This window comes from Girardinichthys multiradiatus, chromosome 11 (assembly GCF_021462225.1).
Source record: "Girardinichthys multiradiatus isolate DD_20200921_A chromosome 11, DD_fGirMul_XY1, whole genome shotgun sequence".
Lineage (NCBI taxonomy): Eukaryota > Metazoa > Chordata > Actinopteri > Cyprinodontiformes > Goodeidae > Girardinichthys > Girardinichthys multiradiatus.
The window spans coordinates 13,398,172-13,416,410 of NC_061804.1; the positions used below are offsets into that span (position 1 = coordinate 13,398,172).

At 37.2% G+C, this 18,239-nt stretch overlaps 1 protein-coding gene across 1 annotated transcript in view; it reads left to right on the forward strand.

Moving 5' to 3' along the window:
• fstl4 (follistatin-like 4) overlaps positions 1 to 18,239 on the forward strand; it is a 313,380-nt gene that overhangs the window by 254,643 nt on the left and 40,498 nt on the right. Inside the window, exons 9-11 of the mRNA XM_047380086.1 lie at positions 167 to 328; positions 7,205 to 7,339; positions 17,297 to 17,323. Of these exons, the coding sequence (XP_047236042.1) occupies positions 167 to 328; positions 7,205 to 7,339; positions 17,297 to 17,323 (324 nt within the window). The remainder of the gene's footprint in view (positions 1 to 166; positions 329 to 7,204; positions 7,340 to 17,296; positions 17,324 to 18,239) is intronic.

Below are 18,239 nucleotides of genomic sequence, written 5' to 3' on the forward strand. Positions count from 1 at the left end.
TTTGTGAATATATTTCATGTCGGGGTGAGATAATTTTTTCTCTACCCACCGAGCGTGTGGGTGTTTGTGTTTTTATCCCCCCAGGAGTTACGGCACACCATGAAACAGTGCGTAATTATGGCTTCACCTTTCCCTCTGCTCTCTTCCTGTTGGTGTTTGTGTCCAGTCCCTCCAGTGATCCTGGTCTACCCGGAGACGCAGGCCCAGGAGCCCGGGGTGTCTGCCAGCCTCCACTGCCATGCCGACGGCATCCCAAATCCCAAACTTGTTTGGCTGAAGAACGGCATGGATCTCCAGCTCAGCTCCTCCACACAACTCTCTCTCATAGGTGAGGAGCTGTTGATTGTTTTAGACTGTGCTGTTAGCAGTTGTGTTTTAGCAGACACTGTAGAGTAGCTGGGTAAATATTTCTTGGTAACATGGAAGCAGGACTGCAGCATGTGAGCATTGCATAAGCCAAGAAGGTAAATGTGAGAAATGAAAGGTGCGCTTGAAAATCAATGTGTATCAAAGAAAAACTCTCTTTCAGCTTTATATTTCAGCTTTCCACTGATTAGGATTCTATGTTCAAGGTTGCAGCCAACCTTTCCAGCTGGGTTTATTTTGCTCCACTGACAACACAAACGTACTAAAGAGCAATGACACGGCAGATCAAGAAAGACTAAAAATTAAATAACAGCTACTTATCTGAGTGTTTTAGGATGTATTCTATCAGAGAGAAGAGGCAGGATGGGGCAAAGCTTTTCCTTTTACGGCCTAATTCTCATTAAGGAGAGTTTATTTGCCGAGTGTGGATCATTAGCTATGGCAATAGCCTATTATCAAGCCACTGACACTGAGACAAGGGAGCTTCCTCAAGGTTCAGTGGCTCATAAACACTTGCACTGGCTAGGGTTTTTAGATTAACCAACTCATGTTTAGAACGGCAAATAATGGGAACCAAGTTAAAGCAATTGTGTTGTTTTTTCAGTTAGAAACACTCTGAAAAGTGTTGCAGTAGCTAATTGTTCAGATTTACTTTATGTAATAATTACCAAGACTAAAGCACAAAGGTAATATAGTTACAACTTTATGTTTATTTAATCAAGATAATGTCGTAAATACATCTGAAACAAGATATTTACATACACTGTATGAAAAAAAATCAAACCCTTTTTTCCCTCACAGTCTGACATTAAAACAGACAAATGTAATGCCATTTTAGGTCAGTTAGGATTAACACTGTCATTTTTCTTTGCTTAATGCCAGAATAATGAGAGGTTTTTATTTTATTTTTTGCAGAAGTTTGGCAGACTTGGCTTTAATATTTTGGGTAACTTTCGACAAGCTGTTCACATTAGTTTGCTGGAATTTTGGCCCAGTCTTCATGACAGAACCAGTGTAACGGAGGCATGTCTGTAGGTGACCTACAAACTTTTTACCTCAGTCCCATAAGCACATGACACTCTATTGGACTGAGACCAGGGCATTGTGCTGGCCCCTCCAAAACATTGACTTTGGATGTTACCTCAATATTTCCACTTAATGTTTTTTTCTCATCTATCATCTATTTCAGGAAGTACTCCAGTCTTGCGGAAAAAAAACCCAAACATCCTGCAACATGATGCTGCCACCTATGTACTTCATAGTTGGGATCGTGTTCTTAGACTTCTCCAAAAAAAGTAATTGTGTAGATTTGCAAATCTACACAAAGCAAATGTTATCTGACTTTTTATGTTGCTATTGGATTAATGTCTTCCTTACTGAATGGCCTTTCAGGCCACGTAGGTGCAGGACTTGTTACACTGTGGATATTGGCACTCTTTTACCAGCTTGAACAAGCGTCTTCGCAAGGGATTTTGATCTGAAGTTGACGTGCAAATTTCACACTAAAACATGTTTTCTGGGACAAGTTATCCATCTCTTTTCTGACCAATATGATAGCTGGAAATTGTCATAATGCGTATAATTGTTTAAACAGGTGAATATGGCACCTTCAGGCACCTGGAAATTGTATGCAAGAATGAACCAGAATTGTGGAGGTCCACAATTCTCTTCCTGATATTTTGGCTGGTTTGACAGATTTCCACATGAAGTCGGGAAAGCACAATGTTTGAGGTGTTGCCTTAAAATATGAAAGTTGTGAATTGTTTGTGAATGTAATTCAATCAGACTTACATCTGGGCTTTCTAAACTCATTAAAGGCATAGTAATCCTAGAGTATGTTAACTTCTAAATTAGAAGAAATGTATAAACATACATGGTCTTATTTTTTGACATACAGCAAATAGAAGTACTAGAAATGTATGAGAAAAATATTGCATGCTTTCATGTCAGAGATTTTTAAAATGTTTTTAAACAGTGCAAGTAAATATCTTATTTCCACCACATGCAGTTTAAATGTTGACATTGGATTTCTGTAGTGTAGTCCAGAGATCATCAAAGTTTGAGCTGAGTCTACCGAACGGGGTGCAAAAAAAGCAGAGAAAATAATAAATAAAGAACCATAGTAGCTAAACGTTCTTCATTAAGTTACGACATAGTAAAAAAAAAAAAAAATAGAAACGACCCATGGTTTTGAATATCTTCATTAGCAGTATGTAGTTATTTTTGGCTGATTGGTGTAAAGGAAATCAAATTAACAAGTAGACGACATGAAAATTTTAACTCTTGTCAATTTTCTATCCTTCATCTGAGAGACTATTCTCTGTCCATGGCTTTGGGAATTTCTTATCCAAACAATATACAGCATTGACAGTTTGCAGAAAGCCACAGCTGGAACTGAAGAAAAAACTGCTTTGATTTATTGATTGAATGAGGGCCTCTTGTGGAGTTCTCCAAAAGCCCTGAAACCATTTAGGATTATTAAAGTTTATATCTTCAGGAGGTTAGGTTCTTAACTCTGTAGTGGCCAGTTCAAAAACATGTGATATAATATAAAATTGTGTTTAATAACATGTGATATAATGTAAAAATTAGGGGTCTGACACCTATACATCAGCTAGATGCATTCTGGCTCTGTCATTCTAACTTACAGACCAATTGAAACTGTTTTGGTTAATAAGGGTCTATGGCAGCGAGGAAGTGTGGTTGTATCCCTTTCTTCAATGTTCTTCAGACGTCAATATAGCAATTATTATTAAGGTAAATATGGAATCTTTGGGCCACACTTTTCTTCTGATGCATGTGATTGAAAACAGATTTATATATATTTTTTTAGTTTTACAGTGTAAGATTTTCCTAACTTTAAGGGTAAAATGTCATCATTCTCCCCATAGGTGTCAATAGTGCCTTGGACACTTTTTGATGCACAGTGAAATTCACTTTGACTGTAACTCGATGGTTTTTGGTGCAATCGACCCTGACTGATAACCAGCTGCTTTGAAGCTCAAAAATCTGATTTTTCTTTTTCTTTTTTCTGATCAGTGATTGCACAATACTTAAGCGATACCAGATCGTGTTGAGGACAGCACTTCTTGATGTGGATGCTGTTAGTAATTGAGGAAGACTCAGTTCTTTCAAGCATCATTTATGTGTTTTAAAATAAAGTCAAATGAAGCAGAACGATGTAAGAAGCCATTTAAAAGGATTTTTAGACATGTCTGTATTTCAGAAAGATTCAGCAAGAAAGAGCAAAACTTTGAACTGATAAAAGGAAGGCTAAAAGGACAGAACCTACTCTTCCATACAGTGGCATTACATGACTTCTGCTCTTACCATGATTAATGACCACTAGTGAAGCTAGAAAAAATGTTTAATGCTATTCTTATATCTTCTTTTATCATAGTTCTTAAAGAGAAAAAAATTAATTGGCTAAAAATCTTTATCAGTAGATCACAGTTTTACCAGAAAGACGTTGTTAATTTGGCATGATATTCTTATCAGTGCATCTGAGATTCTTACAGCCATTTCATTAGTTTAAGCTCTTACCTAATTTTCTTACTATCTAGTTCAGAGCAGGCCTTTAGAGACTAACATATTTTTCCTATGCACCACATGAATAATCTGAGACAGCTGAATAAGCAACAAAAAAGCCTAACAGCCCCTAACCCACTGTAATAGCTGGGGTTAAACAAATTGTTGAAAATAAAACCTGCACTACAATTTGAGGTTGAAGGTTCTTGCTGGTCTCCTTAGCAAAACCCAAGTGGTGTATATTATCCATCAAACCAAAGAAATTGTATTTTGTTTTTGGGAATTTCTGCAATTTAAATGAAACTGTGAGACAGTCATCATCAATTTCACAAAAAGGCTGAGAATGTGTCACATATCAGTGCTGATAAATTACCATGACAATTGTGCAACCTTTGAGTCACATTACCTGTGTAGACATAAATAAATGTGGTCATTTTTTTCATTATATTGTCACTTATGATCATCTTTGTAGTTCTGCTCCCTCTATTGCTTTTATATATTTGTACTTTTTGCCTTTTCTCAGAATGAAACATAGCAAATTATTTATGAGCTGAAATATGGCATAAAAGCTGAACTCAAAAGAACTTTAAGGAACAGAAAAGAATAACAATATCTTCTCTATCATATAAAACATCAGTGGGGATTGAGTTGTAGCAGAATTATTTTAATTCATTAGACAAAACTATTTAAAATGCTTCTTTTACTTTACAAACGAGAACAATCTGGATTTACCAAATAATTTTAAGGCGCCCTGACTGTTTTATATAATTTATTTGAGCATAGTCATGAATTTAGCTAATTAAAGTGGTGGCTTATTTTAAAAAGCCCCACTTTGATTTAATTTTACTTCAAAGATTTACTTGCTTTTTGTCTGTCAAGAAAATTATTAGTCAAATGCAAATAACATTTAATTAATGGGGGTTGCATTCCTTGTCTGAAGCGTTATTTTACAACCCACTATAAACTAGAGGTTTGATATATTTTTAATGCAAAAATGGAGCACAATTTGTTTTTAAGTGAGCGGATGGATGGATGGATGGATGGATGGATGGATGGATGCTATAAGTTAAAGTAGCTTGAGCTCAAAACAAGAAATAATTCAGGTTCCATCATCACAGAGCTGGAGTCAATGGCAAACATCAGTTTGTTTTTGTTGATGACCTTTTTTTATACGATCTGTGTCACCTGCCACTATATGGCCAGAAAAACAATGCAATCTTATATAGTATTATGGACACGAAGGTTTACTATGAGGTTCATATTTTGACGATGCACTGAAGAAGCATCATTATCATCCTCAGAGTCTGTTTTGAATATTCCCTTTTCAAAAACCAGTTACATGCACCTATACAGACCATCAGGTAGCTTGGTATTGTTGCTTGGGGTGGCAAACATCCTAAAAAATGTTGAACTCAACAAAAACTTGAACTCAAGTGGCGCCTGTTTCCACTGCTCAGCCTTCAGAGGTTTCTACAATATGGAATTAACCCGTGGTACTTTCAGTTGACTGAACATGATTTGGAATGGGACACACTTGTCTATATTCAATTCAATTCAATTCAGTTTTATTTATATAGCGCCAATTCACAACACACGTTGTCTCAAGGCACTTCACAACAGTCAGGTACATACATTCCAATTAATCCTAACCATTGAACAGTACGGTCAGATTCAGTTATTTATTCAAATTGGATAAATAGTTTTTCTGTCTAAGGAAACCCAGCAGATTGCATCCAGTCAGTGACTTGCAGCATTAACTCCTCCTGGATGAGCATGTAGAGACAGTGGACAGTCACTGGCATTGACTTTGCAGCAATCCCTCATACTGAGCATGCATGTAGCGACAGTGGAGAGGAAAAACTCCCTTTTAACAGGAAGAAACCTCCAGCAGAACCAGGCTCAGTGTGAGCGGCCATCTGCCACCACCGACTGGGGGTTTGAGAGAACAGAGCAGAGACACAAAGAAGCACTGATCAGGAGTCCTTTCTATGGGAAGGAAAAATAAATGTTAATGGATGTAGCTCCTTTAGTTGTTTCACCTAGAAAGAAAGAACAGATAAACTCTGAGCCAGTTTTCAAGGTTAGAGTCTGAAAAAGAGCACATATAGTTAGTTACAGTTAAGCTCAGTCAATCGCCATGTCTAGGAGAGGTCTCACAGTTGATGCATATCAGAGCAGAAACCAAACAATGAAGAGGGCAGAAGGACAATGAAGGAACTGTCCGTAGACTTAAAAAATCAGTTTCATTAAACCACAAATGAGGGGGAGAATACAAAAACATTCTAACCGCTTTGAAAGCCACAAAAGGCGCTGTTTGTGGTCTTTGTTATTTAGAAATGAAAGAAGTTTCGAACTTCCAGGACCTGATGCATTCCTAAGGCATTTATGGAAGAGTGGACTTATGGATACAGCAGCCCGCTTAAACTTTTCAGAAGTGGCCCTCCATGATGGTCAGTCCAGGTGAAGTTAAATTCTCTGGTCAAATGAAACCAAAACAGCACTTTTTGGTGTGAACACTGAGCATCATGTCTGAAGAAACACAGGTTCTGCTCTCCACATAGCTAATACCATCTCTACTGTAAAGCATGAGGGTGGTGGCATCATAGTTTTTTCTGTGGGAGGATCTAGGCCAGTATTCACAAGCAACCTTAAAGACATGTTCAAACTCTCAACATAAGTATAACAAAGAATACAGTCAACACTATCTACATCATATTCAGTTGTGGGATAATCTTAACATATTTTCAATAGCATCTCTTTCATTTTATGGGGAGTGGCACAGAAATCTATTCCATCCAAATTCTGAGAATGGATTCTCCTGCTGGTATGTTTGTTACTGCAAACTGTCGCCCTCGCGAGAGTTTCCATAAGAGGTTGATTTGCTCAGTTGTCTTTAGTTCCTCTGTAAAACCCTGTAGTCTGTAATGCCTCAGCAAGCACAGTTAAGTGTGTGATCCACAGTCTTTCACTAGTGGAACAAAAACCAGTCTGCTGGTGTGAGCATCTAGTCTTTTCAAAATTTACGATGACTGTGAAAGCCATGTAGTGTGTCCCCAGCTTTCCTCTGGGATAGTGTGGAGTTATCACATGTATATTACTGTTATAACTGTTGTGTCCATGTTTGTTTATGTGTTTCCCCCAGTTTATTTCTATGATTTCAGCTAAAGGCAATCTTCCACATCTAGTCGAGATATATGTATGGCCACACCAAACTGAGAAATGTTTTGATTATGGAAGATAATTATCTTTTATAAGACTGTATACAGTAGAGAACATACAATTTATTGTATCTTTTTCATTTTTCTCATAGCAAATGGTAGTGAGCTCTTTATCGCGAGTGTGCGTTACGAAGACACCGGGGCCTACACATGCATCGCCAAGAACGAGGTGGGAGTGGACGAGGACATTTCCTCTCTCTTTGTTGAAGATTCAGCCAAGAAAACGCGTAAGTCAAATTTACCTTTTTTACTGTACAAATACATGAGACACAGTAACTTTCGATGTTTCTGTATGAAAAAGTTCCCAACAATGGTTGGAGATGTGGGTCATAAGTTAATGATTGCAACGCTCTGTTTCTAGTTAATTTCTATGCCACATTTAAAAACAACAAGGTTGACAACAGTGCTTTCGCAAAAACATCATTCAATAAAAATAAAAATAAAAACAAATACAATAAAAGCGACTTAAAATAGGTTAAAACAAAGAGACAGCAGAGCATAAAATACCTGATGGGACTCATACCAAAGGCTATTTAAAATGCTAAGTTTTCAGCATTGATTTAAAAGCTGGTCAACTTTGCAGCAGTTCAGATATCAGGTGGCAGGTCATTCCAGAGTCTTGGGGCTGCTACTGCAAAAGCCCAATACCTTCAGTGTTTTATTTTGACCTTGGCTGCACTGAGAGAACCTGGCTGACTGATCATCGTCTTTCTTATAGATATATAGATTGAGCAGCTTTGTTAAATAGCTTAGTGCAAAAACCATTTAAAACTTTGAAACTAGTCAAAGAATCTTAAAAATGGACTGGTGAGCTTTGTAAACTGGAGAGATCTGTGAAAAGATGAGCTGCAACATTCTGAATTAGAGATGTTTGTTCAAGACTAATAGAGAACTTAATTAGTCCAATCTAGAGGTGATGAAGACCTGAAAAATCTTTAAAGGTCTTTAGGAGAAAGATAATATTTAGCTTGAGAGATGTAACTTAATCAAGAAAACTGGAATTAAACTGTCCTTGCTTTCCTTTTCTAATCTCTAAATTAATCTAATTGATTGAATGTCTTTGTTTTGACTACAGTCAGTTCGATATAAAATAACTTCTTACTCCAGTAAAACAGGAAAAATAACTAATCCTTTTGTATCTCCTATAGTGCTTGGAACATCCAGAACAGTTATAAGCAGAAACAAATAAAACATGCATCTGTGAGAGGGCTTACAGTTTATAAATTAATTCAACTGATTAAAAAATAAGTGCTACTTCAATGCAGTGCAAGAAAGAGATGACAAATCTAGTTTAAATGCGACGCGGTGTAGATGAGCTTTTAAAAAAGCTTAAAAGTTTTCTTTAATATATTTTTTCTAAGGCAAAAGTGAGCCGATTCATTCTGTCTAAAAAATTAAAAAATATTGTGTTCAATATTTAGACAGAGAAACAGCAAAATCACTTTTGGATTCTGTTGAAGTACACAACACTAGCTATGTCTTGTCCCAACACAACACAGTAGGTTTTCTATATAGAAAATAGTGCAAATGTCACACAGAGCACAACTCAGTCCTTTTATTCCCACATTTTAAGAAGTGTGCATCTGGGACAATTCACCAGCTTCAGATATTAAATCTTATGTAGACATAAGTATAAACAAGTCTATGACAAACAGGAATATTACCCCAATACTCATCAAATAATTAGAAAAATCATCAAGTGTAATTTCCTAACAATTCAGATGCCTAAATATGTTTCATGAACAGATAATCCTTAGTTTAATAAATCTGGATCATCTCAGGAAGATTCCTTCAAGCTTTGCATTTTAGGCATTAAGCTGATTTTATTCCATCATCCAAAGATGATCTTTTAAAGCTCCCTGAGATTTGATGCTTGTAAACTGCAATCTTCAGGTATTCAGATGGTTTATGTGGCTTACGTTTTAGCTTCAATCAAGCCAGTCAATAAAATTCAGCCAATTCACAAACTCCAAAATGATCAGCTGGGAGTCTTTAAGGACCCTGGTTAATTCAAGTACCATTCATGTGTCAGTTCTGGAGACTACCCAACATTTTAGAAAATATTTTTTATAAAAATGTTTTTAAAGCCAAACTTTTAAATTTTATAAACAAACCTTTTGTTTTCTAGGCTGAAGGATTTTTAAAAAGTGTAATTGGGTTTAAATTTAATTTTGTTTTCTTTCCTAAACAACTCAGTGTCACACTTTTACACAGACTTAAATGTATACATATGCCCCCAGTAAAATTTGGATAAATGTATTTTAGGTTTAAGACAAACCTCACACTTTTCAATGAGTTTCGGGCATATGTCTTGCTAAGTACTTGAACAATTATCCAGCCAGAATTATTAGAGTCATTTAAATCAGTTCCTGGCCTAAACTCAACTTTTAGGAATAGTGCATACATTTTTAGCAGTTTAAGTCTAGTTCGCAAAAACTTAAGAATAGCCTGCTTTATATGATATATTATAAACACCCTTATGGTGCATTATTATTCTGCCAGAATTCAATCTTTGTCTCTCTTGATTTGGTAAAAAGTTGCATGATTTAAAGGTTTTACTCCCTCTGTTACGTCATACACTTTGTGTAATGCACCAGTACCACCGGCAGTGCAACAAACACACAGCAGGGTGGTACCACAACCACCACCACCACCATGCTTGTCAGCAGGTACTGTGTTCTTAGGTTTAAAACCCCTCCATTACTCCTCAAAACTAATGAATTGAATCTAACAACAGCAAAAATAGTTAATTAGAAGGTGTTTTTTTGTGTGCAAGGGGTTATTTCTTGGTCGGAACTCTCACTGGATAATGTGAGACTGGTGTTATCTGATCTTAGGCCTATGGAAAACTTGTTAGCTATACTTAAAAGTACAGTCCTTGGCAGGAAACCAATAATTTCAATGGTCTCTACCAAACCAAGTAGTGTTATATACTCCTGGAATAATACCAGATGCTTCTTGATAGCTAAAAAAAAAAGTGCTGGTAAGGTACTAATGGATATTTAGCCAATTGCATTTTGCTCAAAGACAATTGTTAATGAATTGCGAGATTTTTGCTCATGAAGATTGTATATAAACTTGGGTTTTGAAGAATAATCTAAAGCTGTAAAAAATGTGTTTCAATGTATGTTTTGCTTTTTTTAACCCTGTATTCACAGTAGAATCTGGGGCTTAGGCAAATATGTGCATTTCTAATCCCTGTTGAAACACATCTAAGTGGCATCCAGTAAGATCAAGTTCCTCAGTCATTTATAGAGCCAACCAAAAATGAACAACTAATTTATTTATAAAACTCTTTTCATAGGTACTCACAAAGCACATAAGAGATCTGAATACAGAAGACATAAAAGGTCAATAGACATAAAAACATGAAAGAAGCCTATAAGAGCATGCATTGGAATATACAAACAAAGGATTACTAAACCAAGTATATACCCTAGCCTGAATGAACAGATCTTTCTTTTTAAGTGTTCTTTTAAATAATTCGGTGATTTAAGCAATTGCAACTGTGGAGGCAGATTGTTTCACAGCCTCAGGCCACAGCCTGAAAGGCCTGATCTCGTTTAGTTCTTAATCTTGTGCGAGGAATGACTGGCAACTTTTGATTTTCAGAATATAGAACAGTCAGAAGTTAAACAGATATACTGGCGCCTGACCTTTCACTGTAGTTGTGGGTACTAATACTTTCAAATTAATTCTTAATTACACACCAAGTCAGTGTAATACCAGCAGCAATATGAAGGCATTTACTAGAATTTAAGAGGGACCTGCCTGTAGTGTTTGTATGACTTGTTTAATCCAGAAGATGAGGCAAGGCACACATGATGCATTATATAATACATTTTTTGTTCAATGCATTATATCACTTTAAGAAAATGATCAGCTTTTACATTGATGTACAGTGATGTTCATACGAAAAGGAAGACTGTACTGCCTCTTTCAATTCAATTCAATTCAGTTTTATTTATATAACGCCAATTCACAACACATGTTGTCTCAAGGCACTTCACAACAGTCAGGTACATACATTCCAATTAATCCTAACAATTGAACAGTGCAGTCGGAGTTAGCTTTTTATTCAAATTGGATAAAACGATTTTCTATCTAAGGAAACCCAGCAGATTGCATCCAGTCAGTTACTTGCAGCATTCCCTCCTCCCGGATGAGCATGTAGAGACAGTGGACAGTCACTGGCGTTGACTTTGCAGCAATCCCTCATACTGAGCATGCATGTAGCAACAGTGGAGAGGAAAAAACTCCCTTTTAACAGGAAGAAACCTCCAGCAGAACCAGGCTCAGTGTGAGCGGCCATCTGCCACGACCGACTGGGGGTTTGAGAGAACAGAGCAGAGACACAAAAAGAACACAGAAGCACTGATCCAGAAGTACAGGTCCTTCTCAAAATATTAGCATATTGTGATAAAGTTCATTATTTTCCATAATGTCATGATGAAAATTTAACATTCATATATTTTAGATTCATTGCACACTAACTGAAATATTTCAGGTCTTTTATTGTCTTAATACGGATGATTTTGGCATACAGCTCATGAAAACCCAAAATTCCTATCTCACAAAATTAGCATATTTCATCCGACCAAAAAAAGAAAAGTGTTTTTAATACAAAAAACGTCAACCTTCAAATAATCATGTACAGTTATGCACTCAATACTTGGTCGGGAATCCTTTGGCAGAAATGACTGCTTCAATGCGGCGTGGCATGGAGGCAATCAGCCTGTGGCACTGCTGAGGTCTTATGGAGGCCCAGGATGCTTCGATAGCGGCCTTTAGCTCATCCAGAGTGTTGGGTCTTGAGTCTCTCAACATTCTCTTCACAATATCCCACAGATTCTCTATGGGGTTCAGGTCAGGAGAGTTGGCAGGCCAATTGAGCACAGTGATACCATGGTCAGTAAACCATTTACCAGTGGTTTTGGCACTGTGAGCAGGTGCCAGGTCGTGCTGAAAAATGAAATCTTCATCTCCATAAAGCTTTTCAGCAGATGGAAGCATGAAGTGCTCCAAAATCTCCTGATAGCTAGCTGCATTGACCCTGCCCTTGATAAAACACAGTGGACCAACACCAGCAGCTGACACGGCACCCCAGACCATCACTGACTGTGGGTACTTGAGACTGGACTTTTGGCATTTTGGCATTTCCTTCTCCCCAGTCTTCCTCCAGACTCTGGCACCTTGATTTCCAAATGACATGCAGAATTTGCTTTCATCCGAAAAAAGTACTTTGGACCACTGAGCAACAGTCCAGTGCTGCTTCTCTGTAGCCCAGGTCAGGCGCTTCTGCCGCTGTTTCTGGTTCAAAAGTGGCTTGACCTGGGGAATGCGGCACCTGTAGCCCATTTCCTACACACGCCTGTGCACGGTGGCTCTGGATGTTTCTACTCCAGACTCAGTCCACTGCTTCCGCAGGTCCCCCAAGGTCTGGAATCGGCCCTTCTCCACAATCTAAAAGGGTCCGGTCACCTCTTCTCGTTGTGCAGCGTTTTCTGCCACACTTTTTCCTTCCCACAGACTTCCCACTGAGGTGCCTTGATACAGCACTCTGGGAACAGCCTATTCGTTCAGAAATTTCTTTCTGTGTCTTACCCTCTTGCTTGAGGGTGTCAATAGTGGCCTTCTTCACAGCAGTCAGGTCGGCAGTCTTACCCATGATTGGGGTTTTGAGTGATGAACCAGGCTGGGAGTTTTAAAGGCCTCAGGAATCTTTTGCAGGTGTTTAGAGTTAACTCGTTGATTCAGATGATTAGGTTCATAGCTCGTTTAGAGACCCTTTTAATAATATGCTAATTTTGTGAGATAGGAATTTTGGGTTTTCATGAGCTGTATGCCAAAATCATCCATTTTAAGACAATAAAAGACCTGAAATATTTCAGTTAGTGTGCAATGAATCTAAAATATATGAATGTTAAATTTTCATCATTACATTATGGAAAATAATGAACTTTATTACAATATGCTAATATTTTGAGAAGGACCTGTATAAGCTTTATCAAAAAGGAAAGTTTTAAGCCTAGCCTTAAAAGTAGACAGGGTTTCTGCCTCACGGACTAAAGCTGGGAGCTGGTTCCACTGGAGAGGAGCCTGATAACTAAAGGATCTGCCTCCCATTCTACTTCTAGAGACTCTAGGAACCACCAGTAAACCTGCAGTCTGAGAACGAAGTGCTCTGTTAGGAACATATGGAACAATCAGATCTCTGATGTATGATGGAGCTAGATCATTAAGGGCTTTTTATGTGAGGAGGAGAATTTTAAATTCTATTCTGGATTTAACAGGGAGCCAATGAAGGGAAGCTAAAATAGGAGAAATATGATCTCTCTTTTTAATTTTCATCAGAACTCTTGCTGCAGCATTTTGAATCAGCTGAAGGCTTTTAACTGCATTTTGTGGACATCCTGATAGTAACGAATTACAATAGTCCAGCCTTGAAGTAACAAATGCATGGACTAGTTTTTCAGCGTCACTCCTGCATAGGATATTTCTAATTTTGGCAATGTTCCGGAGATGAAAGAAGGAAATTCTAGAAACCTGTTTAATATGGGATTTAAATTACATGTCCTGGTCAAAAATAACACCGAGGTTTTTTACTTTATTATCAGAGGTCAATTTAATGCCATCCAGGTTAAGTGATTGACTAAGCAGTTTCTTTTTTAAAGACTCCAGTCCAAAGACGACAACTTCTGTCTTGTCTGAATTTAGAAGCAAAATATTTAACGTCATCCAAGTTTTTATATCTTCAAGACATGCTTGTAGTCTATCTAACTGGTTGGGCTAATCAGGATTTATGGATAAGTAATGCTGAGTATCATCAGCGTAACAGTGAAAATTTATCCCATGCTGCCTAATAATTTGACCTATTGGAAGCATATATATATAGTAAAGAGAATTGGCCCAAGTACTGAGCCATGTGGTACCCCACAATTAACCCTGGAGTTTAAAGATGATTTATCATTTACATGAACAAACTGGAATCTGTCAGACAGATAAGATTTAAACCAGCCTAGCGCTGTTCCCCTGATCCCTACAGCATATTCCAGCCTTTCTAAAAGAATTTTGTGATCGACTGTATCAAATGCAGCACTGAGATCTAACAGAACCAGAACAGACACAAGTCCATTATCTGAGGCCATAAAAATATCATTAGTGACTTTCAGCAGAGCTGTTTAAGTGCTATGATGAGCTCTGAAACCTGACTGAAACTCTTCAAACAGGTCATTGCTGTATAAATGCTCACACATTTGATTAGCAACAATTTTCTCAAGAATTTTAAATAAGAATGGAAGATTGGATATAGGTCTGTAATTTTTCAAGTCATCTCGATCAAGCGAAGGTTTCTTAAGTAAAGGTTTAATTACAGCTAACTTAAAAGCCAGTGGTACATATCCATTTACTAAAGATAGATTAATCATATCTAAAATGGGGCTGGTAATTAGAGGGAACACTTCCTTAAATAATTTGGTTGGGATTGGGTCTAATATACAAGTTGAAGGTTTAGATGAAGCTAATATTTCTGATAACTCAGGAAGCTTCACAGGATCAAAACAGTCCAAACACAAATCAGGTTCTGCAGTTATTTCCAATGTTGTCTCACTTGCTGAGGATGAAGTAATCATCTTCGGGAGTATGTCAAAGATTTTCTTTTTAATAGAATCAATTTTATTTAAGACGAATCCCATAAAGTCATGGCTGCTAAGAGCTAAGGGAATGGATGGCTCAACAGAGCTATGACTCTGTGTAAGTTTAGCAACTGTACTAAAGAGAAACCTAGGATTATTCTTGTTCTCTTCTATTAATGATGAGAAATAAGCTGTTCTAGCTTGGCAAAGTGTCTTTTTATACAACAGTAGGCTACTTTTCCAGATTAAGTAGGAATCCTCTAGGTGTGTAGAGCGCCATTTTCTCTCCAATTTTCTAACATTGTGCTTTAAAGTATGCAGCTTTGAATTAAACCAAGGAGCTAGCCTCCAATGAATAATTACCTTCTTTTTCAGGGGGGCTGCATTGTCTAATGCATCACGCAATGATGAAGAAACACTATGAACAAAAGAATCAATTTGTGAAGGGGCAGAAACAGAATTATTGCCCTCCACTGTGCTTTTCAGTGATAATGAGGAAATTAAAAGTGGAACAGATTCTTTAAAGGTTGTTACAGCATCGCCTGATAATGATCTACTATAATGAAATTTTCTTTCAGGTGTGGAGTACTTAAATTAAACTCAAAGGTTATTAAGAAATCGTCAGACAGGACAGGGTTATGAGAGAATATTGTTATGTCTTTACACTCAATGCCATATGTCAGCACAAGGTCCAGAGAATGAAGACAAAGGTGGGTAGGTTTGTTAATGTTTTGATCAAAGCCAATTGAGTCTAAGATAGCATTAAACGCTATATTTAAGCTATCACTTTCAGCGTCTACATGAATGTTAAAATCCCCCATTATAATAACTTTATCTGTATTTAACACTAAATCGGATAAAAAGTCTGAAAACTGATATAAAAATTTAGAGTAAGGGCCTGGTGGACGGTACAAAACAACAAACAGAAGAGGTTTTTGTGCTTTGCAATTTGGATGAGGAAAACTAAGGATTAAATATTCAAAAGAGTTGTAGCTATTGATTGGTCTGGGGCTAATCAATAAATCCGACTGAAAGATGGTTGCTACTCCTCCTCCTCGCCCAGTAATTCGAGGAATGTGAAAATTTTAATAATTAGTAGGAGTTGACTCATTTATAGTAACATAATCCTCTTGCTGCAGCCAGGATTCTGTGAGGCAAAGTAAATCAATCTGATTGTCACAAATCAGGTCACTAACTAGCAATGTCTTTGAAGAGAGAGATCTTATGTTCAGTAAGCCACATTTAATTGTTTTATTTTTCTTTTCGGTCTGAGTTGGGTTTATTTTTATTAGATTTTCCTGATTTCCTCCTTTTAGATTATTTTTTAATCTATTCAATTTTGGCCGTGGGCGAGACACTGTCTTAATAGGATAATGGGTGGGTAGCAGTACAGAAGCTGCAGAGGAGTGTTAAACTACGACCCTGCTTCCTGGTCTGAACCCTGGGTTGTCAGAGTTTTGGAGAACTAATAAATTTGGCCAGATTCCTAGAAAGAAGAGCAGCTCCATCCAAAGTGGGATGGATGCCGTCTCTCCGGATCAGACCAGGTTTTCCCCAAAATGTTCGCCAGTCAGCTCCCAGTCTGTGTTAAGTGACCTGCTCTGTGCTCAAATGTTCCGAGACGGCTATTTTGGGAGAGCATTAGATATTATATGTTCTTATATTATAAACACAACAATACCTTTATGAAGCAAGAAAACATCTTTTTTTGGTTTTGTTTTCTGCACAAGATTAACATGAATTGTATTCAAATGTTGTCATCCTAATTATCAACAAGTCATATCAAAACAGAGTATACATTCTAGTCTTAGCCTAGAGCTTTAGCAAATGTGGTTTTACTGAAGACTTTAGCTGTATGTTTGAGTTGGATATTTTTTTAAATGAACGATAAAGCTTTGTGCCTTTTTAGGTGATGCATTGTCAGAACACTTTAAGGGGAAGGAAAAGCCAGTGTATGCATAAAACATGTAAACATACTGTAACAAGAAGAGTCATTACCCATAGAGTAGGCTGTCATATCATTAGGTCACTTACTGATGTAATATCTGACACAACAACCATGTTAGAAGCTAAAACATGTCCTCTGATCGTAAGAGTATGTACAACAAAGCACTCCCCTTTAGGCCAATCTCGGCTGACCTCAAAAAACAAAAAGCTTAAAATTAAATGTTTATGGAAATTTTGACCATTTCATCAGTTTTTCATGTTCTGTGGACTGCTTAAATATCTGCAGCGATTTTACTGAAACAGACTGGACAAAAATAAGTTCCACAATTTGTTTTGCTCAGATTTTTTTTCAGGAGATTACTTTGACAAGATGATGTTAAGTACTTAGAGAGATTTAATTAGACATTTAATTAAACTAAAAAACCATTGGCACATCTTCACTAAGGAAAAATAATCTTATTAGTTAGAGGAAAACATGTGCCTGTCAACACCAGTGAGGAGCAATTTGCAGCTGCGGCATATGTGTAAGCTAGGTTTAACAATGTTTTTCTTCCTTTCTTTCCCCATCTTTTCTTCTCCACTGCTCAATGGTGAACTCTACAGTTGCAAACATCCTTTGGAGAGAAGAAGGTAATACATTAACAGTTCTTAAAAACATTTTTTTATTGTGCTCTTGAAATGTTTATTGAAGGCTTGTTTTGCAGATTTGAGGGGTCAGTAGTAGCTGCTGCATATTTCTGGCTTGACTGATCCAAAAAAAAAAAAAAAAAGTTTTTTCCTCTAGGGCAAATGTTGGCTTCAATTCCTGAGCACCTTGCTGATGTTTCATGCCTTTGTGTGTTCCAATATTTGCATTAAGATAACCAAGAAGCAAATACATTATGATACAAAAAAAAGTGGGATTATATTCAAATAACAATGCAGACCCACTGTGGTGGCTACAAAGCAAACAGCATTGTGGTTTTCAGTGTGGAACAAATCCACCCTTCCCCTTATGAATACAATTTCTACAATTGCTGTAGAAATCCACAGACATTTAATGTGATTTTTACACTCATCATTGTATAGTTCAAGACATTTGAATGAGCCCAAGTAGGACAGTATTACAAAAATCACAAGGAACTTAACAGATTTCCTTGTTTTTGAACCCGTATGCATAAGATTTTTCATGTTTGCATGCTTCTATGTTGATCACTTTTACTGTGGAGTCATTGTCATTGTTTGAGAAAGACACCAACACATGCACATTCATAGAAACTGCAGTCACATTTTGCCGCATACATCAGCTAAAGCACATGTCATGTCCATGATTTATTTACTTTTCTCAGTCACCTCACTGTCTTTTCTTTTTCCCATACTTGGGCTGAAAGTGCTCTGCTCTGCGCAGAGTCAGTGAGTGCCCCTACATGGTAAGCAGCTAAATAAATCAGAAAATAATGCCAGGTCCACTGCTATCATAGCCACTCACAAGCATTTGGCATGCTGAGTTGAGTGAATCTTCATCAGTGCAGCCACTGTCTAGATGGAGTGGTGTAACCCGCATTTA